The sequence below is a fragment of the Accipiter gentilis genome, chromosome 18, assembly GCF_929443795.1.
Source record: "Accipiter gentilis chromosome 18, bAccGen1.1, whole genome shotgun sequence".
Classification (NCBI taxonomy): Eukaryota; Metazoa; Chordata; class Aves; order Accipitriformes; family Accipitridae; genus Astur; species Astur gentilis.
In genome coordinates this window covers 16411317-16437408 of record NC_064897.1, presented here as the reverse complement: position 1 = coordinate 16437408, position 26092 = coordinate 16411317, and the positions used below count along the sequence as shown (strand labels likewise).

The window sequence follows — 26092 nt, the reverse complement described above, 5'->3', positions numbered from 1 at the left end:
GCCTGAAGTTGTGGGACCTGCAGGGCCTGGGGTCCTCCAGCTGGTGATATCAAGGTACTCTCTGGACAAGCCCTTACCAGGAAAGCTACAGTTTGGGGAAGGCAGCTGCAGGACAACAGGCGTGTTTCTACACTTGCATGCCTATGTATTTGCAGCCTCTGTTGCTGCTGTGTGTACACTGAAACACAATCTCTGTCTTTTCTGAATGTCACCGGGCAGACAGAAGTCCTGGGATGAAGCTGCAAAGTGACTTGCAGGAGGTCCTGCAGGCCTCCTGCTGCACATGCAGCCACCCCACAGCTGGCTGTGAACAAGGCTCCCAGCTGATGGCTTCAGTGACCTTGGACTGAGGTCTCATTTTGCTAAAGAGGAGGCAATCTACAGTGATTACTACAGTGAACGACACTCTGCAAGAAAGCTGCGACCAGTGTTACTGGGAAAGGAAAGCCGGGTGGAAGAGATATAGGCCTGTTTCACACCTTTCTTTGACAATGAAGTTACTGTTTCTGAACTCCTGTTTCGTGGACAGCGGTTTCCAAGATGCAGAGAAGCGTCACACCAGCAGTCACTGAGACAACAGCCACCTTTCCTCATCTGCAGATGCTCAAAGGAAAAATGCTCAAATGCCCGAGTCAGTTGCCCTCTCTCCAGATCTGAGGCGATAACAAAAGGCATGAGGGAAGCAGCACCTCACCTTGCGAGTGAATAACATCAGAAGGTTTTATCACCACTGGGTGCTGTACCGTCTAAGAGCAATCTCAGAGCTGTTTTGAGCTCATTAGTTAAGGGAGAATCAACAAGGATCAAGGTAAGTGATTACTACTTAAACCATTGACTGCATTTTTAATGCCAAATGGAGAGGAAAAATATTTTCTCTACCTGCCAAATAGTTTTTTCTCTGTTACTGCAGTGGAGTTACGTTACTCCACTGGGATGCATGGACGTCACTCTCTCTCTGGAAGTATTTTTGGTCCAGCTATATCAGTGGAGCACAATTTTTTTTGTCTCAGCTGTTCCACCATGTACCTTCTATTTCCCTTGGGCATGCCTGGCTTAAAGTATGCAGGGTTTTATAGAGGTCCTGACTCCTGGAGGCTTGAGGATTGCCTAGTCTAGTGGGTGAGCCATGCCTGCCAGAAAGGAGGTGTGAGGTCTCCTCATTAGTGGACCCAGATGAGTTTTGGTGCCTGTGTTTTGCATGACCGGCTGCTATTTCAGCTGGGGCAAGCAGGCTTTCCTTAGGGTTATGCTCCATTATTCTCCACTGAGACCTTCAAAGCTGTGCTGGTTGAGAGTCTGCAATTGTAGTCCATTGGGCTTCTTTAATTTGTTGTCACTGTACATAACCAGTAGTACATTAGATATTAAGAAATCGTTTTTCCTCTAGTGGAAAAATCGTTTAAATATTCCGATTTATACAACACAGGCCTATATAGGCTCTGGATCTTTTATTTTAAAGATAAAGTTAATTTTGTCATAAAACGCAAGGATACATGTAGAAAAATATCTAGCAGGCATCTAGTCCATGTAATCGTTCTCAATTTATATCATTACTGCTTCCCTGGTCATCTCAGTAACTATCTTCCTCCAAAGATGTTGAACCATTACTACCAGGAATGCTGCCAGCCTATTACTGCAATGCCAAGGCTACACCACACTTTTCTCAGGTTGCCATTAAAACCATTATGCTTCTATTACCACTGATAAGTCAGCTCAGCTACCACCATCCCTGGGTTCAACTCTGATCATGCTTGCACTGGCATAAATTAGGAACAGCATTACAATAGCCAACATACTTAAACTTTCAGTTTGTAATATGAGTGGATAATCCTTCCCAGGGCATCAATACCTCTAGCACACTACCTTTAACATCAATGCCATCATTATGGCCACTGGCATAGAACTACATACATATTTTTGTGAGCACCAAAGTCATTGGCATCATTAGGCCAACCCCACTATACACAGTGCCATGAGGAGGTGGGCATGTTCTCCTGGTTCTTGGTCCTTTTTTTGTTAACTTTCCTTAAGAAACAGAGTTAAGTCGTATGTTTACCTCCAGGCTACTGAAGTCCCAATTGTTCACATAAGGCAATGAATCATTTATGATTCTTATCACAGGACATGATCGGACTGACTGATTAATTCTCCTGTACCTGTGATTTCTTCCTCAAGCACTGACACTCAGCAAAATGACATTGAAATAAATCTGAAGCCTGAGAATAATCTTTCATGTCTTCATCATCATCTACTTGCCAAGGCTCACCGATAACATTACTTATGACCAGAATTGTTGCCCTCAGCTGATCAGTTACATTTTATTGCCACCATCTCTAACCAAGGTGCCTGGGCAATGCTCAGTTGTGCGCTTGTTAAAAACAAACAAGCAAACAAACAAAACCAAACACTCATGAGGCCACAGCCTTGTCAGCTCCTGATCCTTCTTGGGCAGGGATCAGCAGTCCTGGGGCATCACACACAAACCAACTCCTCCCCAAAAGCTGGGCCACCCCTGCACACCGCTTGTCACAAATTTGGGGCCTGTGAGATCAGCTCATACCACCTCCCCCCTGCAGCACCATGACGTATGTGATAAGTCATCAGATGTAGAGGGGAGATTAGGGCCAGGCAAGGACACTTGTGCCCGATGCAAGCATCAGCACCAACTCTCTTACCTCCCTCAGGATTTTGAAGGACTCTGTCAAAGCCTTGTTCACAGTCCCCACTCCTTTTGCCTGCAGTTCATCCACTAGCTGCTTGAAGTGCTGGCAAGAAGAGGGGAAAAAGGCAGCAGTGAGTTGGAGGCAGGGTCCTGTCTTCGACCAGGGGAGGAAAGGCTAACCTGGAAAAGTCTGTGCCATTGGACTTCTGATCCTCCACCACTGCTGGCAGGGTAGTGCTGCACCATGATGGGTGGAGGTGGGAAAGTCAAGTGGCTGCTCCACTGGCAGTGCCATCATGTTTCACTTTTGCCCACGCAGCCACAGCAGGACTGCATTTCTCAGCCTATGGGCTGTGAAACATTGGCAGTCCATGAAACATCATGCAAGGGACAAAACTGTTAGAAATTGGACTTTCCCTTATCCACCCCTTCAGGAAAAAAAAAAAAAAAAAAATTCCTGTGCATGCAAGTGCAACGGGATTGGGAAAAAAAATGTTGAATGCTTGTCTACTACTTAAGAGGCATTAATCTGGTTGTAAATGAAACCCCCAGAGAGTGCTCTCTGCAAGATAGTGTCCAAAAGGCTTGGGGATCCTTCGGGAAACACTGCAGGAGACATCACCCTCTGGACTTGTACTCTGTGACTCGGGGCTAAGCTGGGAAAGAAATTTGGAGAGGAATATGGTTGTGAAAGACATGGAGAGATGTGCTGCCTCTGTGGTATTAATATAGAGAGAAAAAGGAAGAAAGAAAACCAGTAAGAAGAGCTAAAAATACAAGTCAGCCCAGAAGGCGGTGGAGCAGACGGACACAGGCTGACCACCTCAGGGCTGCTGAGACCTCCTGGATCAAAATGGCAAAACCTCTCATCAGAGAAAGCTTGCTGGCAGTCCACCTTGGTGAAGGATCAGGCCAGGCTGAGAATGTATTCACCAGGAAAGGGCTGGTTTTTCTCCTTTCTGAGGGCTGAGGATATGGGGTTTCAAAGATGGAGAACCTTTGCCCTCCGCACGCTGTTTTTCCACAGCAGTCTGGGCTTGGTCCACTCGTGCTCTGGCAGCGGTGGTGCCGAGTGTGTTGTGACACAGGGAAGCTGGTTGCTGCTGTTTAACTAACCGACTGACCCCGTGTTACAGTGGCTTCGTGTAAGCAAAGGTGAACCATGGAGCCAGCACATACCACTGAACTGGTGCTTGTTTCTGAAATGCAAACCCACATGCTTCTGGGAGATGGTTGTTTCTTGTCCCTGGAGTTTCATGTCACAGCGTTTTAATGCCATGTACTTCTTACATTAAGAGAGCTACCTGAATAACATGGTTAGGAGCCTGGTACTCACCTCTCTGTTATCTCTGTCTGCTTGGACCAAGATGCCCTTAAAACAGGGTTCAATAAAATGAACATAATCATTGTACTGCAAAGAGAAAATTAAAAGAAAGGGGTTGTAATGGGAGAAAATTCATAAAATGGGTTTATGTCTTAGGTGGATGTTCAGAAAACAGTATGGAGCATTATGCCATTTTATACATATTTCCCTTAAGAATGATTTGTAGTGATCATGGCAAATTATAATTTGGATAAATCTCTGTCCTGGTTTCAGCTGGGATAGAGTTAACTGTCTTCCTAGTAGCTGGTACAGTGCTATGTTTTGAGTTCAGTATGCGAAGAATGTTGATAACACTGAAGTTTTCAGTTGTTACTCAGTAGTGTTTAGACTAAAGTCAAGGATTTTTCAGTTTCTCATGCCCAGCCAGGGCACAAGAAGTTGGCACAGGACACAACCAGGGCACCTGACCCAAACTGGCCAACGGTGTATTCCATACCATGGGACGTCCCATCTAATAGAGGAACTGGGAAGGGGGGGCAGGGAATCGCCGCTTGGGGACTGGCTGGGTGTCAGTCGGTGGGTGGTGAGCAATTGCCCTGCGCATCATTTGTACATTCCAATCCTTTCATTACTACTGCTGTCATTTTATTAGTGTTATCATTATCATTATTAGTTTCTTCTTTTCTGTTCTATTAAACTGTTCTTATCTTAACCCAGGAGTTTTACTTATTTTTTCCCAATTTTCTCCCCCATTCCACTGGATGGGGGGGAGCGAGTGAGCGGCTGCGTGGTGCTTAGTTGTTGGCTGGGGTTAAACCATGACAATCTCATATTTGTTTGAATAATGCGTTAATTATGGTGTTTTGCTGAGTTCTATCTGGGTATATCTACAAATACAAAGTTACTTTTTTTCTCACTCACACTCTAGAGATTTTTCTCTACACTCTAACTTGTGCCCTGGCCTTGCTTCTAGCACTATTTACACATATTTTTGACTGCTGGAGACTTTGTGAGTCCCCAGTCACCAGATGACCCTTGCAAGTGGTTTTGTAGCTGAATGCCTGATGCCTCTGGCTCACGGCTGAACGATAACGTATCACATTTCCACACATGCACCAAATTGTGATAATAAGTGGGGCATATGCTTCTAGCCTGATACACATGTGAAGTAAAACATGCCAGTGTAAACCTTGTCCTGCAAGGTTCAGAAGAGCATCATGGCCAAGAGGCCAGTGATGATCAGGTGATCAATAGGAGCTTCGGTCAGGCTATAATGTGTCTGAGCCAGTAAGTTTTTAGTGTGAGTAAAGGAATATATATTACATGCTCTTTCTGGGCTTGTTTTTGAAGAACAGATGATATTTCCAACTCTTTAATGACTTCCCTCCATTTTCTGCCAAAAATTTTCCATCCATATAAAGACAGAGCTGTCACCACTGGACTTTCTAACTATCCTACACAGTAAGAAGCTATCAACAAAAAGTAGACTTTATATCTCAGTGACCATGCCCTAGCAAACTTTTATAAGAAAGGAGCCTGGGGTAAGAGATGGCCCTTGAATTAGCTTTGAAAATTAGGAGGTGAGCAGCCATTTAAAGGCATTTAACCTGGCACCAAACCCCCCAGTCTTGGCGTGGATCATGGAAAAGTTTTGCTTTCTGTGGTTAGTGGTGCTGGTTCTCTATGGGTAACCAGCCCATCCTCACCCTGGCCGGAGCTTAAAAAGGGAGAGAGTAACACCGAGGCAACTTGACCAAACTCCATGCAGGCCTGTGCATATTGACTCTGAATTGGATTGCAGCCTTGCAGTATGCTGGTGCACAAAAAGGCATATGGTGGTGATTTACTCAACTGGAAACATTATCTTGAGGATTATACTGGTACTGGACCTAGACAGAGTATTATGCTATGCTATGCAAATTTGTTAGCTCAGGTCCCTGTTGGCTCAGGTGTTTCTCTACAGCACTTTTATCTGTTGCACTCAACATCCCTAAGCAAGCAAAAAGATGCAGCTGACATCCTCCATAGAGGGGAGTCAGATGACTTAGCAGCCACCCTGCTGACCACACAAAGCTAACTTCCCAAGGGTAATTAGTTTTAATCCCCCATCCAACATGGTACTAAGTGTTGTAGTTATGCCACTGTAATGCCTGTAGTTTGCTAAGGGGACTGAAGAGCTGGTATGAGGTACAAGGAAGACGACTCAGCACTGGAAATGGGACATACTTACGGCAATGATGTTGACAAAGTCATTTTCTCCCAGAGTATCTAAAATGGTGACGATGGTGTGTTTGGCAATGGTCATCCGCAGGCCCTTCATGCTCCCACTGACGTCCACAACGATGACAATGTCCTTGGGAGAGGTGGCCGCTTGGATGTACCTTTTTATAAAGAAGGATACAAGGAAGCAGAGTGAGCGTACAGGGAGGAGGAACGCTGGGCGTACTGCTGTCACACGATGCTAGCCGCAGCATAAATGTACCACGAGCACAGCTATCCAGCAGAGCCAGGCTGGGCATCTGATGGGTCCCTTCCAACCAATCTGCCTCTCCCGCTGGCCCCAGCATCTCACGTCCCACAGTGGCAAGTGCTGGGCCTGCTGCAGACCTATGTGCAGATTCAGCCTAGAGTGGCAATTGCTAAAACCTCCTTTAGCCATGCTGAGCAGACTGAGTGTCCTGCATTTCTGGAGTCTGACCAGCCCCGTCCCTCTGGCTGCAGAATTATAAGGAGGATGGGACAGAGGAAGGATATGCTGGTGGCAGTTTCCACGTGGCACGTGTTAGATGCCATATGGAAAGCTGGTGCTGGCAGGTGGTAGGGCTTCCTAACCTGCTATTGCCTTCATTTATGTACCCCTCATCTCTTGCAGGAGCAGCATGGGACAGTAACTGCTGATCAGCAACTCACCAAGGTGTCACCTTGGAAAAGAGGGAGAGAGGAAGTCTGAAAGGTGCTTTGGCCAAGTCTTTCCAAAACTCTTACCAGCCACGATTCCTGCAGTCGAAGGAAATTACTCCGTTCTCATCTGGTAACCACTTTATTCCTGAAGGGAGCAGCAAGAGGAGCAATCAACACACACAGACAGGCAGGCATCTGCCCCCCACTCCCCAGGCACCTGCACTTCTGCTGTTTGCTGCTGAGACCCGGCTACCCTGTGGGGGCACGCAGGTCTGGCCAGCAATATCTGTGGCCATTCTGCAGAAATACAAGCAGAGTTGCACGGTCTTTGGCAGTTCTCAGTAAAATGTATCTAGGCATAGTCTGTTCGAATTTGGGGAGCAATTGCACTTTGAACTTTTTGCCACTTTGATGTAGTTCTCAGCAGCATCTGTTTCTCCCCAAGGGTGGTGAAGAGCATAAAAAAGTAGCAGGAGTGACAGGGATGTGTCTCAGATTCCCTGCTAAAGGCTCTGTTCACCGTCATCTGCTTTCCCCTTCCACAACACGTGACAGGTCACAGAACAAGACCATGCAGCCATCTGCTGAAGAGGCCGCTAGGCCAAGGTACAGCTGCAAAGGATCTCACCAGTTCCTCTGGGCATGGGGCCTCCCTCTTGTGCCATGACCTTACATGCTGCTTGCAGCTGGCAAGTGGATAACAAGTCAGGCTGACCAGCCACATCTACCACGTGTGGCCTCAGAGGTGGAGAGATGCTGTGGCTGCCATTAAAAACCACAGGGGAGCACGAGGCAGGGAATCCTCGTGCAGCCCGCACCCTGCCTGTGAGATTTGCAGGTCCTGTCTTGGTCTTAAGTGAGCTTTTTGGAGGGCAGCCTGCCTGAGGCACACCCCTAAAAGTAGACTCTTCTGGGGTTGCAAGGGCAACATGCCTGGGGGGCTAGTCCACTGGGGGAAAAGGGATTTATGCCTGCCATGGACACTGTTCGTTCAGCCTAAGTGGCAGCAGCCCATGCACTATTTTTCTCCCTGTACCCTGCCCTTCACGCTGCCTTCAACCTTCCCAGATTGGGCTCTTCCATGGCACGGACCCTGTCCTGCAAGACTATTGCATTGTGCTGAAAGAGCGAAGCCAATCTCTTCTCTTACCTGGGTAGAGCCTGAAGAATCCAGTGGAGCTGCCAAAATACTGCCAGGTCAGTGTGGGATCCCTTTCAAAGTTGTCCACAAAAATAGGATTCAAGGCTTCCGACATGTAAACGCCATTCAGGATGTCAGGGTCTGTGGGGGAAAGAATAGAAAGTGGGCAAAAAAGTGTGCAAAAGAGGGGAGAACGCTCACCACCCCAGTGGAGGAGGAGGATGGGAACAAAGGCAACCACAGGAAGAATGTAGCTTTGTCCAAAGCTTTGACATTGGACAGGGAATTGGATGCATCATTCAAGTAAATCCTGGAGGGCAGGTCACCACTGGCCACTACAGGTGATCTCAGCTTGGTCATACACTATTATGCCCATTTCTCTTTCCAGCCTTGTCTGTCTTTGGGTGTTATATCTGGTTGGAAGAGGGCTCCGAGAGACTCAGGAAATCAGCGTTGTGCCGAGCACAACTGGCACACCACGCAAACAGGACTCAGCTGCTGCCTCAGAGGGGATGTGTGGCTGTTGCAAGGCAACTGCCTGATGCACCACTAAGTGGAGCAGCCTTTCTGCAAAGAATGTTTAAATCTTTGCTAGAAGTGATTACCTAAGACAGAGGAGGTCTAGGATTTACATGCCATTTCTCTCTCTCCTCTTTTCCCCAACAATTCTTTATTTTCTTCCCTGCCTGCCCTTTCTTTCTCAAAGCCTGAGCTGTCCTCCCTTGCCCCGATCCCATCAGAATCAATAGGGAGTTGCAGACTTGCAAGAACTCGTAAGAGGCAGTGTATATTTAGTGTCTGTGTTGACTCATTGCCTCAGGAGACCAAACAGAACAGCAGCAATAGAAACAGGGAATTATAAGAAACTGGTCATTGTAGGATTAACTATTAATGTTGAAAGGGATGGGGCTTTGACCTACCACTTCCTGTTTAGTCACTTTACTAAAGGCAGTTTTGGTCAAAATAGGGGAAAAGTTGAACTGTGACTCCCCAGCGATGAGGCCAAAGTAACTCATGCAGGAAGGGAGCCAGAAGAGCTGTGGAGAGCCAGGCTTGCTGCTGTTTGCAAGAGAGGGAGCGAGTGCTGCCAGGCACTGCGCCTAGGAGGAGCCCTGGGCATGGAAGCAGCCCTCCTTCTCCATCTCCTGCTCATCCTCCAGCCATAGCCAGAGCAGCTGGATGGTTTGTGTCAAGCTGTACAGGCAAGAAATCAGCTAGCTAGGGGGATCTCTGCTGCCTCTGACAGTGGCCATTTGGCCACTTCTTTCTGTATGTAGGCAGCAGCCTACTTTGTGTAGCTCTGCTGTAGCTATGCAGACAGCTCTGCTGGAGGCTCTGTCGTGAGCAAGATTTTAGCGTCTGGGGCTGTCAGACCAGATGGAATTAATTTCAAATCATGGGAGAAATAGAACTCCCTCTATTGTCCCTCTAAATAAAGTAGCAGTTGTGAGCACAGTCACCAGCACCTGCCCCATCTGGTCCTGAAGATTGTAAATGAGGTCTATCTATGAGATAAGTAATGGCACTTTTTTTTCTTGCCAAGATGTATACAAGGGGAAGATCTGATGGGGGGGGGGGGGGGGGGGCAGGGAAGGACCCAGGTCAGGAAGCTTCAAATGTTGGCCAAAACCAGCAGTAAACTTAGGACAATAACAACTGGTGTCTTAGCCGGCAGATTTGGCAGTGTGCTGGAGATGGACTGGTGCCTGGTTTGTAGTTGGAGTGTTGTGAATGTGCAGGGGGAGAGGACGTAGCCCGGGCACAGACGAGCCTTGTGAGCCTTGGTGCCTCCCTGGGCTCCTGCAGCTGCCCAAGTGCCAAAGGCTTGCTGAGAACAGAAGATAGCCCAGAACAGTCATGTCCCAGTAGGAGTTGTGAATTACCTCCAGTCCCCTATGGATATGCTTACTGGGAATTAAGAGTGTCCCTGTGAGTTGTTAGTGCCTCACGACACAAAAGTACTTAGGGTCTAAATTCTGAGCTGAAATCAATGAGATCCTTGACACCCAAAGTCCTTGATAGATCTCACCCTTTGTACAGAGTAACAATTGCCAATAAATTCACATCACAGCTTGTTTCATAGCATCTTTGATTGGGTAGATGAACCCTAGAAGACTATACTGCCTGCTTAAGATAGAGGACCGTCCACCATTAGAGGTCTTCCAAGAGCAGATTATACCTAAGCCTGTCACAGTGACAGACTACAGCACAGACATGACCATGCCTTGGGACAGTATCTTTCCAGTCCTGTTTTGTTTTCTGTCAGTTGGGTTTTTTTTCTATTCCCTTCCTTTCTCTCAGTATTATTACTGGTAGTTTCCACCACAACCAGTAGTGAGAAAGTAGAGGCCAGCAGAGGCCATTACCTTTGTTGTAGACGTTGGTGGGGAGCTGGATATCACTGTATGTTGTGTTCACCAGCAAGTTATTGAAATGCTCATTTGGCTCCAAAATGAATTCATCTCCAAGCTCCACATAATTGTCATTTTCATCCTTCTCATTAATCAGGAGAGAGTTGTAGTAATCAAACTGTTGACGAAGACAATGGAAAAGAGAAAGGCAACAAGAGAGAATAAGGTAGACTATTACCAGTACTGCCTGAAAACCCCCCACTCTTTAAAACATAAAAAAGGGATATGTGGAGAATTTAGGCTTCAAATAGGATCAAAAGTAGCAGCAAACAAGGGCCATTACCAACTGAAAAGTGTCAAGCTGCCCAAATGAAGGTTTCTGCTCACTTTCTTATTGTCAGGTGCCCACATGACTGAAAGCATGGTCATAACCGACAGCAGAAGAGCCACCTGAGAGCAAAGAGACACAGTGGCAGACTCCTGTAGTCCTTCAGAAGTATTTAAGTGACTAGCCAGAGAGGTGGAATGCTTCTCTGGGTCTGGCTCCCAGGTTGGCTACAGAGCATGCCAATGCTGACCTTATTTATTCTGTCTTTTCAGCTCTCATTTACTGGAGTTAACTCCTGATGTACATCCAGCCAGGATTATCCCCTCACTCTGTCAGTCCAAGCAGCAGGCACATGTATAGAGCAAAGGATAGAGCAGAAGGTGCTCAAAGACAACGCAGTTTCCCCCCTGTGAAGGCCACTGAGGATTTAGCATCTACAGTCACTTTAGTATCTTCAGGACACTCTTCACCCTTGGATAACAGATGTTTTTAAGATGTTTTTGTTGACTTTATCTGAGGGCAGAGGTTATTTAAAGATTTTTGTTCAAGCACTAGCAATACTCAGGGGGTACAAATAGACTCATGCACCTCAACTCACCCATAACCCTTACCGTGAATGCAGCTGACCCAACTAGAATGACTGAATGTGATTCTCAAATAAAGAGGTAGGAGAGGTGAAATTGGTAGCTAGCTTGATTTCGAGAAACATTTTCATTCCCACCCTTTCCCAGAATGGAGAAGTATACTTGCAGGAGTAGCCTGTACTTCTGCTAAGCACTCTGGGCTTCTACTGTGGACTTCAGAGTTTTCACTCCAGTTCCCTTCACCAGACATAATCCCATAGCTTGGCTAAAACAAACAGTTATTAACAGAAAGCCAATTATCCAAATTGATTGGACAGTACCAAGCTTTCACCTAATGGGAAGTCCTGACAAGTGTGTGTCTAAAGGGTAGAGAAAAGATGATGTGAGCTATTGAGAAAGATGGTGAGAAACTCCGCTCATTGGGATTAATGGTTTGCTGTGGCTATTTGTAATGACATCCTCCTCATTGCTCATACACACTCAATTTTTAGCTCATTTTCCAGTTAAGTAACCCACGAAGTGCCAGCTAATTTGCACTAATGCGTCACATAAAGACAACGTTGGTGTACAGTAAACATAATGCCAATACCATCATGTAACGCCAATAACATCACATAACCCAATGTCTTCCCAAATCCTTCCTCACGGAGCCAAAGGGGCTAATCAACTTGGTGTTACTAGGTTTGGAATATGCCAAGGGAGTCTCTTACACTAGTAAGAGACTCTTACTAGTTTCTAGGCAAGCTGAGTGTCCTGAAGACAAGGAAACGCCTAACCTGTCCAGGAACGCCAGGTGACTGGGTGCTGCTAGGCCTGCCTTTTGGCTAGGCTCTCTGAAGATGCGCGTCATATTTTGTCACTGACCAGGATAAACTTACCTCCAGTGAGGAGTTGTACTCGTGGTTCAGATCTGCGTCTTCTGCTGCTTCCACCAACCTCTAATGCAAGCACACAGAAAGAGAGAAGAGTGGATGTTGTGGAAAGCCCTCCAGAAGCTGTTCCAGCTGTATCAGCCATTCACACAGTTAGTGAAGACACAGGACTGCCTCCTTCACCACAACACAGAGTCACGGGGCTATAAACTTCCCTCTTTCCCTCCTTTTCTGCTGACCTGTCATTCTGCGCTGCAACTTTACAGCTTGGTAGGTATATTCACAGCTATTTACTGCCAAGTATATTCACACCTACTTACTCCAGAGTCCCTACTAAACCCCTGAGCAATCTTAGATATCACAGGAAATATACACGGACAAAGGATAAATAGAAACGTGTCCATTTAGAGAAACAACAGCCAGAGATTTAATTTCATTTTCCATGAACCCTTCCAAAAAGCCATGGGAAAGGCATTTCAGACCCAGCCTGATGTCAGTATCTCGTCAAAGGAAAAGGCTTTGTGGGAGTCTCAGCCTGGTATTGTTACTGAGACAAAGACCATGACTTGATTTCATAAAGGGCTCAGCAATGCTGTGGCCATTTATAAGCTCTTACCATTTATGGAAGGCAATATAATCAACTAGTATTCCCCAGTATGATGCTTCAGGGCACTGATTCTCAATTGGTACAGACTGGGAAGGAATCCAGCTAAACATGTACATGTTTTCAGGGTTGCACAATCAGCAACAGTCTCAGCAAAACTACCTTTTGGTCCTGCACAAAGGATAAGGCAATCCAAACATTGGAAAAGTCTGGCTATGAATTTAATGTTATGGGCCAAAGCTCTGGGTCTAAATATGCCCACATTTCACTTTGAGATTCAAATGATGTGTTTCTGGATGACTTTTCCACATTAGACGCCTTAAACAGTCAAGGCTCTGTGACTACAGAAATACGCTTTTCATAGTAGGTAAATAGAAGGGAATATGATAGATCCTGAGATGCAAGAAGTAAGAGGGGCCATAACGATTACCTGCTCTGATCTCCAACACAGCAACAGCTAAAGACCTCTTGCCACCTCCTCCACGCCTCCCCATGTACACAGCTGAAAATCCAAGCACCTTCCTCGCAGCTTGTGTTCAGGGGCTGCAGAAATTTCCCGAGCCACACGCACAACTGAAACAAGCTACCAGTCTTCAATGGCCAGAAAGCATTATGCAATGATGAACTTTATTTTCACTTGTGAGAGGTTTTTTCTCTTTAAACAGCTCCTTTCTCCTAAAAGAGTGTTCGTTCCTTCATATTTATTCCTAGACTTTGTTTTTATCTTAATTCCTACTTTGGGCTGAGGGAGAAGCCAGCATTCCCTTGTCTGAACACCCACATCCTCCCACCAGTGTCTACTTAAAGCTCAGAGCGAGCAGCCAGCTGCACTAGCAGGCATTTGGTTGGGCAAGGAAGTCCTCATGCAACCTCTGCGCCCACACACTCCTGGTACTCCGGGAGGCCTGCATCTACTGCTCTGGGGCTGACAGCAGAGAACTTCCTTCCCATAGCCCCCGTGGTCATACCTCAACGGCTTCAACCTTCCTGCGGAGCATGCTTTCCATCTGCTCTGAGAACTTCTTCACCAGCTCCAAGCCATCCACCTCTTTGATCTTCAGAGTTGGCTCCACATCTTTGTACTTCTACCCAAGGGAAAGCAGAAAATCTTGCTGAGCAGGAGGCTCATAGGGAGAGGGGTGAATCTATTATTGTTAGCTGGGTATTGTCTGTGGTGAAGAAAGATGTGTTGAAAGAACCGGTCTGATTTATCACCTTCTCCCATCTCTGCCTTTCCTCCCTTTTCACCCTGTAATTTGGGTGTGTGCAGATCGCTGGCCATAACACAAAGCATCTTGACTAAGTAAAAGCAACTGATCCAATTGTGAGCTGGTGGCTGTTGAGAACAGCAATGTACCTGAAGCTATTAGTGCCTACAAATAAGAGAGAAGCAGAAGGCCAACTTTTGAAAGCCTAATACACATTGTGCTTACATCCACAATAGCATTATATGCATCGCATACCTGAAATTTACTTAAGGCAGAGGGAAGGGCAAGGGAATGGAGCTGTATGCTGTCATTACATCACCTCCTACGTCATATGTGCTCTGGGGCACTAGTGGGAGAGATACAATGCTAGTGCATATCCTATCCTCCCACGATGCCATCATATCTGTAGGGTAACTTGTCAGGTCTACAGCAAGAAGGGTCTGCTCAGTGCTTAGGTGGGAGACTGCCAAGGAAAGGTCAGCAAGACAGTTATGATGCTACTTATTCAGCATGCATGAGCATGCTTTGGGCCAAAAGCAGCACAGAGGCAATTCCCAGAAACCAGGAATTACGAGCATGGCTGCTTAGTGCTGTCTCCACGGGGAGAGATGCCATAACGAGGAGGATCTCAAACTGACAGCTTTAGAGATAACCAGTTTCTTCTGAGTATGTTTCATATTATCTAGGCATTAAAAACCTGAGAGTACTCCCAAACTGGGTAACTGTAATTTGCCTCCCTAAATCTGTCTTTTCAAGACTGGATACAATGGCCTTTATTTCTCCCTTTCAAAAAATCCTAAAGCTAACAGAGATAGACAGAAAGAAAAACTAAAAAAAAAAAACAAACAACCAAACAAAAACCAAACCTGAAAAAGGACACAAAATGATTAACCCATTTCAGAAAAGACAGAACCTTATCTGCCCAGCAATATGGAAGCACGAAGGCAACTGATTGAATTTCCCCGGTCCCTCGTCATCATTTCTCTCCGCAGAGTATACACATCCCCTCCATCTTCATGTTGCATTAGCACGATAGCAGCAATCTCAGCCAGGGCTGGACTTCTTGTGCTGGTACAAAATGAGGTGGTGAAAAGGGATGGCAGGGGCTTTAGTGGCACTTTTGAATTAGGAGAAATTGGGGGGAGAAGGACTTTGCATGTCTTTAGGGTGAGCAAGCGGAGTTCCTTTTGTTCAAGAAGCTCATTGACCATCTAGGAGGGCAGCTGAGCACAGGCAGCATAAGAAATGCCTTGAGGATGGGGCAGGCTGAGGAGGTCAGACAGAAATAGCAGCAGCATCCAGCCTGCAGCAGGCATGGCGGGGAGGCTGCTCGCTCTGTCTGACGTGATTAACAGCAAGGGTTTTACTGGATTAAAACCGCCAGGCCTCGCATCCCCTCTGCTGTGGCTGGGTAGCTGGGACGGGCGGGGGAGGAGGAAGAGGTTGGGTTGAGCACAAAGGTTAGCGTAACCATGCTGCTGAAAGAGGGGTGTGCAACAACCCCCCGACTGAGGTCCCTGGCTGCTGACGAGACCACAGCACACATCCCAGCTGGTGCCTGTCCCATTTAGCTCCATGTCATGGTTTCGTCAGGAGGGAAGTGATCTCTGCCAGGCTAGGCTTTAATCAGGCCCTCCTCGGGGGGAGCAGGGTAATCTCTCCTGGGAAAGCTAGCGAAGGGGGGGACTGCACCAGCACAGGCAAGCACACGCTTTACAAAGTGACCTGCCATCGGTTACCTTGGGTCATATCCTGACTTAAAAAGAACAGGGCTCTTTACCTCTCAATTAATATTTAATGTGCTTTTGACACATTGACAAGTAGATATTAATAGGGTAAAAGTAATCATGAGCAATCACGAGCAGGCTGCTAATACTGTACACACATCTCAGCCCCAGGAACTAGCCAGAGCTGGGAAGACAAAAAAAAAAAACCCAAACCAAAAAACAAAACAAAACAAAACCCCCCAAACTTTCTGCAAAGTTGCAGTTGGCTTCGAGGAATACACCAGCTTTGAGCTCAAATCCCCTTTGAGGTTTTTTTTCCTACAAATGATCCAGCAAACCATTTTGTATCTGTATTGCTGCCACTAAAATCTCCTGCTATGAATGAATATTCATTGCAAGAGTTCCTAAGGGTGGGCAACAGAGTAACGCCTATGATTTCAATACTGCTACCAGACACCATGGTGAAAGTATGCAGCAAATGTCAAATGTTAATACAGGTGCTTGTAGCCAACCAAGATTAACCTGCACAACCTGAGTTTAGGGTTCAGGTTATCAGATCATTATAATTTACAGAACAAGTATCAGCTACAGGCTAAGGAGAATTGGCTGAAAGCATCTGATGTTGAAAAGGGGCCAAAAAGTTAACTCAGATTTAGCAGAAAATCACAACATATTCATCTAGTACTTAGCATTCCCTTAAAACAGCAGGAGCGATTCATTAAGATTCTCCTGTTGCATTGGCGGGGGTGGAGATTTAAAAGTGGAATATCCAGGATTCAGTATCCTAAATTTTATCTGTGAACAGAGATATGTCACCAAATATATTTTCTTGTTCCCACCTCCATGAAATTTAGCCCATTGAAGTACACAGTGTTGCATTACTCACTGCTAGTGAAACTATATTAAGAGCACGAAAGACATTCCCTTCGTCTTCACCCGGGAAAATGTCTTGACTGAACTTCTTCAATTTGTCTGCTCTTTACCATATAGGTATTTGTAGCGCTTTCTAGTAATTACACAGCTGGAGCCAAGCCCTGCTGTCCTTTCTCAGCCCTATCCACCAGGGAAGGCACTTAGCACTTCAGCTACAGAAGGAAGCAGGAGGTAGTTCTCAGAAACACTTATAATGCATTGTTAACACAGCAGAAAAGTTAAGTTTTGAGTCTGCTGAAGCTGATGGTGTTTCTGTCACTTGGAGGCAAGCCCCAAGAAGCGCAGAACCACTGTGGTATCCTCCTGGCATGGCTGCCCTTGGTAGCTCCAGGCCTTTGGTCCCTGCCTGGTCAACTCTGGCAAACAGACCTAATAAGCCACAGGTTCAAACTTTCTGTTCCTTAGCTCTGGGAGATGCTACTGCCCTCCTCCTACTCAGCCTTTCACGCACCTCTTTACTCCAGCTGTATTGGCCTCAGCTGTCCTAGACCCCAGCCAGCATTTTAATACAGATCCCTCATCTCTGAGCCAGGTTTAAGTGCACAAGCTTATCTTAACCTCTGCTGCATAATGACCAAAAGAATACAATGAATGCTGCAGCCATCAAACCAAAGCCAGTCTTCAGCTTTCACTACCTCTCCGAGGTTTAATTTGATGGTATGCTGACTGCTTCAGATAGACCCCAGGAGGCTCTCTTTCTCAAAGCTCTCTGATCCAGGGCAAGAAACTGCCCTTGTGGATTCAAGAGATGTCTACTGGTTCACCAGGTCTCTGGGAACAATAAAGCCTGGTAAGAAATTGACCATTTGGGTTTGCGACATGATGTTTGGGCTCTTCTGGGGGAAACAAAAACCCCAAAGAAAACCAAACAAGCTCAAAGCCACAAAAGGAAGTTCATGCTAAATATTAAAGGGAAGGTTTACATCCAAAACATTCAGTAATTGAAAAATTATGGCTCTCAAGGCAACAATAAGCTAGTTACTTCAAGCCTATAAGGCACAAGGGAGACATGAAGTAAAATATGAAAAGTGCTGTTATCTCGCAGTTTGCATTTCCTTAAAGGCAAAATGCCTGTCGGATTAAACAAGCACCAAGGAAAGAATTGTTTGAGCCTCTACACTGTGCTCCCCACCCTTCCACTGATCTGCCCATGCACACACACACACAGAAATATTTCATGTGAAAAAGAGGTAATAACCCCAAAAGAGAAAGGTGCCTCAGAGCACACATTTGGATTTCCAGACTTCAGTGCATTTGACTCCCCCGGCCTGACTTGCCTGCAATCTGCACCAGTGTGGTGATCTACGTAAAGCTATTTGGGGTCTGCCAAGGTGCATCTCATGGGGCATGAAAATGTTGCCTATTAGTAAAAGATCTGTCTGCATCTCCTGAAGCTGTCCTTCTGCAGCACTGTAAGTGTCAGGGATGCAGAGGGAGCCCTCCAGGATGTTCCCTGCTTTGAGACACTGATTTGTGAGAAGTGCTTGCTAAAGAAATAGAAGCTGAGAAAAGGACTGAAGAAGTGGGTGCTGGCTGGTCCTCCCCCATTTCCCTAGTCCCAGGGAAATAAGGGGAAATGAAAGAGCTCAAGAAGTGGGACTTGAGGGTTGAAAGGTAAACCTGAGCTGGTCAAACTGCTTAAGTAACATCAGGGCAGGGCAGGGCAGGACACGCATTTAGAAGATGACTCTTTGCTGGAGTGTTAACAGAGCAAGGCTAGATCAAGCTCATCTGTACTCCCTGCTGGAAGTGGTGACAGTGGCTCGCTGAAGGATATTTTCCCTGAGTCACGGGTGACACTGTGTCCCGCTCAGGGGTATCCAGAGACTGTACAAAGTCCAATCAGTCTGTGCTGCATCCAGGCCCCAACACATGCAAGAGCAAACCAGACTCCTTCCCCCCCTCCAACAACAAAACCATGTGGACATGGACTTGGTCAGGCAAATGTGATTATTTCACAAGGCTGCCAGGCCACCAGGGAAATATAGCTCTGCCTTGACTCCCCTTGACATGAATGCTAGATTGGATTTGGTTACCTTCAGGGTTCTTACACGCACTGCTGTCTCTTGACACCCACCTCAGTGTCACATCTGCCATCCTTGGCCTCCATTACTAACTTTGACAACACTGGTATTTTCAAGCTATCCCCTGTTCTCCTTAGTCCCACTGACTTTTGGACCTTAAGGAACATGAACTCCCTTAATCTGTTAGTAGAAATAGCTACAGAAACAGTGCAAGTTGGCTGTGTTAAAGCACACCTATACAGCGTCAGACACAGAGACCTGACTATCAAATAACCCCCATCTATCTCCTGCCCACTGAAGCTCCAGCACTCACCAGAGATGCCTTAGCATGTCACTTTGCCTCTAGCAATTATCACCTGGGGAACCCATGGAAGAATAGGCAATGCAGAAGCACCAAACCTGCTAAAAGCCAAACTTTTGCCTGCATCTATATCCCACCATAGCTGCTTCATGATTAGTGCATGAAGTACCTAGATTAGTGCTGAGAGTTTTTTATTGCATGGTGGCACATTCCTCCTAAGAAGAGCTGATAATCAGTATAGACCTTTGTGACGGATGCTGAAGGCCTTTCTTGGCCAAGCCTAGCAAAGGTGATGCTGCACGAGATGCTCCCTTACTCCAGACAGAAAGCAGCATTGTGGGGAGAGGGAAACAGAGGGCTCAGCAGCAAGGAAAGAATCAGACACCTAGAAGGCTTAAGAGGCAATGGTGGCTTGTGTTGAAGAAAAGAATAAAAGAGAAGAGAAAAGGAACCAGATGGCCACACGAGGTGGAGAGGGGATGGCATCCCATCAGCTGGGCTCCGCAGCCACCAGGTCCCCTGAGCAGCACTTGGGAGGTTCTGATCCATCCAGCCCTGCTGCCGCAGTGCAGAGTTCACCAAGTCTGAAAAAGGAGCAGCCATTCAACTCTGACTTCAGGAATCAAGGTAACAGGGCAACTTCTCTACAGCTGCAGATGGGACCATTTATTTAAAACCCCTGGAGCTACACCCTTTAGTACCGATAAAGAGTTTAGTGCAACAGTGCCTGTTTGGTGACGAAGCCAAGCAGAGCTCTGCACCTCTGGAAGATCACGGCTTCTAGGGCACCTGCCTCAGAGACCCTGTCCAAAGCAGAGTTTTAAAGGCACAATTCAAAGAGTTGATGAGTGACTGGAGGAAGACAGATGAGGAAGCAGAAAGAAACAAGAGTGCCAGCTGGAGAGCTGCAGGAGGGGACGATGGGGTGACAATGAGCAGGTGAGTGATGAGTAGGAGGAGAGGGACTGCTGCGCACTTAGGAAGGGAGGAGTGACAGGTCAGTGTGGAAGGACATAAAAAGATCATCAGAGGGGAAACATGAGGAGAACTGTTAAAAAGTATTTTTGAAAAATGGGACAATTTAGGTGGTGTTTGTCCATGGCTAATGATAGCAGGAAAGGCATTAGGTGGATCCCCCTCTCCAGTTCACAGAGAATGGCCGCAGGGCATCACTCTGTGCTTATGGATATGAGCCTGCATGGTTTTGAAAGTTAGCTGGAGACCTGTGTGTTTTGCTGTCTTCTACCCCAGGGGGAAACCTTGGAGGGCTACGTGGGGAGAGGATGTGAAGCTAAGGGAACCCTCACAGCTTTTGCCTACCTTCTGCAAGAGGAGAGAGCCTGAATACTTAGTCACAATGGAGTACAGCTCCACACCGAAGGCATCTGCCCAAGACTTCACCCTAAAAAGAAGAAAAAAAGGAAAATTGGTGTTGATAATTCAAAGTCAGCAGAACAGCTTACTTCTTCAGACAGGAAGATGGAGTTTTCCCTGATTTCTCTAAGCCACTATAACGACCGTGATAATGTTTTCTCCCCAGATTGCTAGCCAGACAAGCAGCAAGGCAGGAAGCAAGCGCTGCTCTTGGACATTCTGCCCAGGACATTGGTCAGCAAGGAGAAACACTGAGTTCTGCTGGTCTCGGTCACTACATTTTGACTCAGAGTGGAATTTGTCTCACCTAACTTTAGAGGTACAAAAGCTGTATGTTTGGTCTTAGATATCATCTGCTTTCCTCTATTGTTATCAAAGTGAAATAAATAGCTCTTTGCAGACACCTATTTGTCTTCACTGATTGCAGACGGAGCCTGGGGAGAAGGGCTAGACACCTAATGTCAAGGCTGCTGAAGAGAAATAAGTGTCAGACCTGAAAGAAGTCTTCAAGATTCAGCCCTTGGATTCAGGTCCTAGAGCTGTGTGGGGTAGAGACTAACGAGCAGGACGAATTCACTGCTCTCAGTGGAGATGCTATGACTTGATAACGCCAGACTAGATTATGCACCTCATCTTTGTAAAACACTACTTACATTTGTGCTATCCTGTAAATAATTGATGATAGCAATACCACATGGAGAACATAAAGATGTTGAAAAGCAGCCTGAACACCAAGCCATCCAAATCAAAATAGATGGCTCTCGTAATTAACAGGGCACTTCATCAGAAGTCTATTACATGATTCACATTAGGCAGTTCCACCTACATGCAGTTCCTTCAACAAGGATTCACTTAGGAGAGTTTTACTTGATGGAATAAATGGCCTTCTCCACTTAACCAGAATACACTACTTATTTATGGGGTACAGAGTCTTACCTATGACTTCCAGGAGATTTCTTTCAGTCCTAAGCAGACTTTAACCTCAGGGCCTGATTTCCCGATGCATTGCACCACTTTCATGGCAGAATAATACACCAACATACAGATGAGCTCTGGAGTAAAGCCAGCACAGCAATAGTAGAATAATCACAACAGCTAAGTTTAGCCTAGGAAAGCCTGTTTAGGCTTCCCTTTTGCAAATAGAGACAAAGAGGCAACTATAGGGGATGATTTGGAGCATACATAAGGCTTCTGCTCTGAACTGCACCTCCCTCCACTGTGAAGAAAAGGAGTACAATGAGAGAGTGGGTGCCTTTTTTAATCACTCCTTACGTGGCAATGAGATTTTCATTTCTAACCACTGAGTGTGATCTAGCACCAGCTGAAGTCAATAAGAACAAGGCTTCTTCCCCCCTCTCCCCCTTTGGGTTTTGTTTTTTTTTTTCTCATTGTGCTCTGCATCTTATTTTGACAGCCAGAGATTTTGTCTCTACATTTCATGCTTAGAGGACAGAAGAATACTGGTATTTGCTAGGAGACCAGGATTTATTGCCCCACATCAGAGTTATTCTAGCAAGCCTAGAATAAAAGAGGACCCCACGGGATGCTTTTCTGTTTGTTGTCGTGACTAACATGTTTACTGAGCTATGAAGATCTCTGAATCAACAATTAACTCGATGCCCATCTGCTGCAGCTGGTATTACAACTTTTATGTATGAGATGTTTTGTGCTGATATTAACTAATATTCTCCAGTCTCCTCACCTTTTACTGTAGAAAGAGAGAACCCAAACATGAAGTTTGGGATTGTAATTTTAGCAGGAAGGTATATTTTTACCCCATTTTCCTCCCCCCCAAAATTAGGTACACGTGATCCTGGTCTTTCTGGTTTGTGCCATGTCTGTGGCTGTGTGTGTGCCCCTATTCCTTCCAGCCCTCATCCTTTTTCAATCCAGCAGGGTGGAAGAGTCTGTGATATAAATTTCTGACTAGAGGGTGTGACTGGGCAGCTTCAGCAGAAAGATGTTATTATTGAGGTAAAAGGTCCGCAATACCAACGTAGCAACAAGCAATCAGTAGAGAAGCCAGCCACAGACACAGCTTCATAGAAGACCCAGCCCTGCTGCTCGTGGATCTGCTCGTTTGTGAAGTCCTTAAGTCCAGCATGACTGGGGATTCTCCCCTTTCCTTAAAACAGGAAAACAGAAGGTTGGATTTTAGCCTTTGAGGCTGTGGCAAAAGAAGCAAAAATGTATGAACCTTGAAACTTCCAGTAATAGCAGAGCTCAAGGAAAAAAAAAGGTTGGGGTTTGTGTAATTTTGCCATTTCTACGTGGGTGCCCTGTGTGTCGGACACTCAGCCTGGGAGGGCTCTCCTAGCCCACCCGAGGCAGCAGCCTCGCAGCCGCTTCTGAGCTGCCCCTCTGGCTCGGGGGCTGATATTTCTGCTGGCCTCGAAGCAGAGGAAAGAAGTGCAAAGGCAGGGGGGAGCAGAGAGAGGGCCAGAGACTGGCAGCTTTGGAGGGCGATTGGAAAGTTAGGGGGCACAGAGGAATGAGAGGGCACAAAGTTCCCAAAGCCCTTTGTGACAGGGCTGAAGAGTGGGTAGTGAAAAATATATCGTGGCATTTCATTTAAGTTGAAAAGGAGGCAAGTGAAGAGGCAGAAATATGCTGGCATTTACATATTTAAAAGACAATTATTTGCCAGGGAAGGGAGTGACCCTAGAGTACAGAGAAATTAAGGGCAGCCTGCTGAATTTAAATAGGTTTCCTTATTTTTTACATAAACAAGTGAGAAAAAAGGTCAGTCTAAAATTCATCAGGTTGCAGAGAAATTTCATCTGAGGCTGCTGGCTCCGTGAACTCAGGAGCAGATGTATAAAGACAGTAGGGGCAGCCTAAAGAGGCCATACCAGGTTGATTCTCACTCACCCACAGGCATTTCCCAGCATTTCTGGTACCCCAAGAAGCACAGGCTGAGCAGCCAGCCCCAAACCCTCACCATCCTCACAGCTGCAAGCACTCTTGCCCATGCCATGGCCAGTTGATGAGCAGAGCAGTGGCCAGGAGGAAAGAGGAGATGGTTTCTATGCTGAACTTGCACCCCAGAAGCATTGCTAGTAACTGATGGAGCAGATTTTTGCACCGCTGGAGTTAAAGCTGAGTGAGATTTGCAAAAACGGCAACAAACTAAACACAGTGCAGCAAAGCTAGGCATGACTTGGGGAGTAGCACAGGCAAATTTAGCCTTATGTCACTTAACTGTGATTGAACGCAGCTGGTGTTTAAAAAACCCTGGGTTTTTGTCCCCAAAATGTCCCCATGTAACCTATGGAGCAGGTCCATTTTCTGCTGATTTACTCCCTTTGGTCCTCTGGCTAATGTGTTCTTCTACTGAAATTCATTCAAAAAGGGCAACTTTTGTGTTTTAGTTAAATTCATGAGCGGATTCGAAACACCAGGGATTAATTCAGCTATTGGTCTGGCTTTGGTACCAGAGGAGAAAAGCTCTTTTTCTATTGTTTATTCTTCATTCTTGTACATGAATAAGTTCCAAATTGTGCAAAGTGACATAACTTTTTTCTCAGTAGTAAAGGGCTATCACATTATAACCAAACATGTCAGAAAAGGATTTGGTCAGAGATTGCCTGCCTGTAATCCCTGCACTTGTATTCAGTGGTGAAAACAGCAGAAAGGATGGTCTGGCTTCTTAACGCCACAGATTTCAAGGCTAAAAGGCCATTTCCATGTAGTATTTACCCTGGGCATGGAAAGTCAATTTTTATTTTGCATGGTTTGAAATTATCAGAAGTTGCATTTTATTCTGTGTAACCTCTGTGTCATTTTTGTGAAACCCAAATGAGAAGCACTTTGCTGAAGGAGGGCTTGATAATGCAGACAAGAACAAAACTGGTGGCAAAATTTCCTGACACCCCCCCTGAATAAAGTCAGTGCAACTCTTGGTAATCACGTGGGCTGTACTGGCAAGCACATGTGTGAGGGTCTTACTGGCAATTTTTGAATAGAAAACATTTTCTCAGTCTCAGGAAAGGGCTTGAGCTGACTTTGGTCAGTTTATTGGCCATAACTCCTCCTGAAACCGGATGGCAGTGTGGTCTCCTCTCTAGACCAACCCACCGTCCTGCGCAGACAGGCCTATCCCAGCTCCAGAGAAGCTGCCCCACAACAACTTTTACCCACCGCGATGCCGACATTTTTAATCCTTAAAGGATTGAACTTGCCTAAATCAGCTTAACGAGGTGAAGTTTTTAAAAACTGGGTTTGCTGAGAGCTGTTAGCCTCCTGGTGGGCTGCCGGGGTGGGCTGTACTGGTGGTGGGGAGCTTTCTGGAGCTGCTCGTGCACACCAACATGCGTGGGGGCATGGGTGCCCTGCAAACCCACATCCAAAAAGCCGTATCAAGATTCCCTGCATGCGCACTAGCACCCGGACCCAAATGCAGTGCATGCACAAAACGTGGCTGTTTATGCTTTGTGTTGCAGCTCAGCTTTTCATTCCTATGCTCCAGAGCTCTGGGAAGGGCTATTACGCCCTTTGTAGTAAGATGGAGCAGGAACAAGAAAAGGTGCCATGGCCTCTTTCTTCTACTTGGCCTCCCTCCGCTAACATCCCCTGACATCCGCACGCACAAATAAACATGTGTGTGTGTATTACCCGGGCTGTGTATGTGTGCACGAAGGTTTTTTGCAGCTATCACTATACCAGGCCAATGCTAGCTATCAGAGCTTCGGAGCTGCAAACCTCGCACTGCGTGATCTGGATCTCGTCTATATCGAAGAGATGTGTCTTTGCTCAAATACCCCATCCATATGCCTGCCATGGCCAGATACTGACCAGTGCTATACATCCCGAGGTGTCCCCGGCAGGCTGCAAACCAGCAGCCTCTGCTGGGACGGCTCTGCTAAACTGGGGAGCTGCTAAACTGGGACCGCTTACATCTGCCTCCGTAACTGAATCTCCACGAGTTGCACCAGTGGTGGGGTTTTACGAACATGTCTTTAAACTGGTTTTGCCTTCTGCCGCCCAGTGCATTAAGCAGAGCATTAATAGATGTCAAAGTGCTTAACTAAAGCAGATGAATATCATTGCTCTGCTTGACGAACAGGGAAAATGAGGCATCGCATCTGCGCTAGACCTGGGAACTGAATTTGTGGTTCCTGTGCCCGTGTCCTCTTCCAGGAGCCATCGCCACCATCGTAAGGAAACGCCACCCCCTCCGCAGCGACGTGCCCCTCTGGAGGAGCCTACACCCACAGTGCCCACCACCGCCGGGGAGGCACTCCCACCTGCCTGCCCATGCCCACGGCAATGCCCGCTCCACGCCAGAAATGCCCCACGGCAGAGAGAGGGAAACACTTACGTCTCCAGCGGGATCTTCGTCTGGGCCCTGGCAGAGGGCAGGAGGCAGAAGAGCCAGAGCGTCATCCACGGGACAGCCCAGGGCCCCATCCTCCACATGCCAACCATCAGCAAGGGGACCGGCCGGTGGGATGCGGGGGTTCCCTGCTCTTCCTGCTGCCCCTTGGGGGGTCCCACACAGCCCCTGCCATGCTGCCGGGCTGGGTGCCCTGCCGCTGCGGGGCCGAGCCCCGGGGTGACCCTGGCCGCCTCCTCCCTGGGAACGTCAGTCCTGTTGCGGGGTGCCGTCAGGGGTCTCCGGTGCAGGGTGGGCGGCCAAAAACCCGCCGGGGACCCTCTTCGGTGGGCACCCACAGGTGCGGTGCGTCTCTGCGCCCCGAGGAGTGGCCGTGCGGGGAGGGAGCTCCGTGCCGGGAGCCGCAGCGGCTACGTAATCCCC

General features: G+C 46.9%; 1 protein-coding gene across 6 annotated transcripts in view; it reads right to left on the bottom strand.

Annotated features, from left to right (window-relative positions):
* Nucleotides 1-26092, bottom strand: part of CACNA2D4 (calcium voltage-gated channel auxiliary subunit alpha2delta 4) — a 133117-nt gene extending 107025 nt beyond the window's left edge. For all 6 annotated transcript variants that reach the window (XR_007508734.1, XR_007508733.1, XR_007508732.1 and 3 more), the window contains exons 1-10: nt 25655-26092; nt 20281-20362; nt 13736-13852; nt 12170-12229; nt 10395-10557; nt 8038-8169; nt 6972-7032; nt 6217-6367; nt 3999-4073; nt 2676-2765 (exon numbers count right to left, since the gene is read on the bottom strand). Coding sequence is in view for 3 of the 6 variants with exons in the window: in XM_049822244.1 (XP_049678201.1) it covers nt 2676-2765; nt 3999-4073; nt 6217-6367; nt 6972-7032; nt 8038-8169; nt 10395-10557; nt 12170-12229; nt 13736-13852; nt 20281-20362; nt 25655-25761 (1038 nt within the window). In the remaining 3 variants the exon portion in view is untranslated. The remainder of the gene's footprint in view (nt 1-2675; nt 2766-3998; nt 4074-6216; nt 6368-6971; nt 7033-8037; nt 8170-10394; nt 10558-12169; nt 12230-13735; nt 13853-20280; nt 20363-25654) is intronic.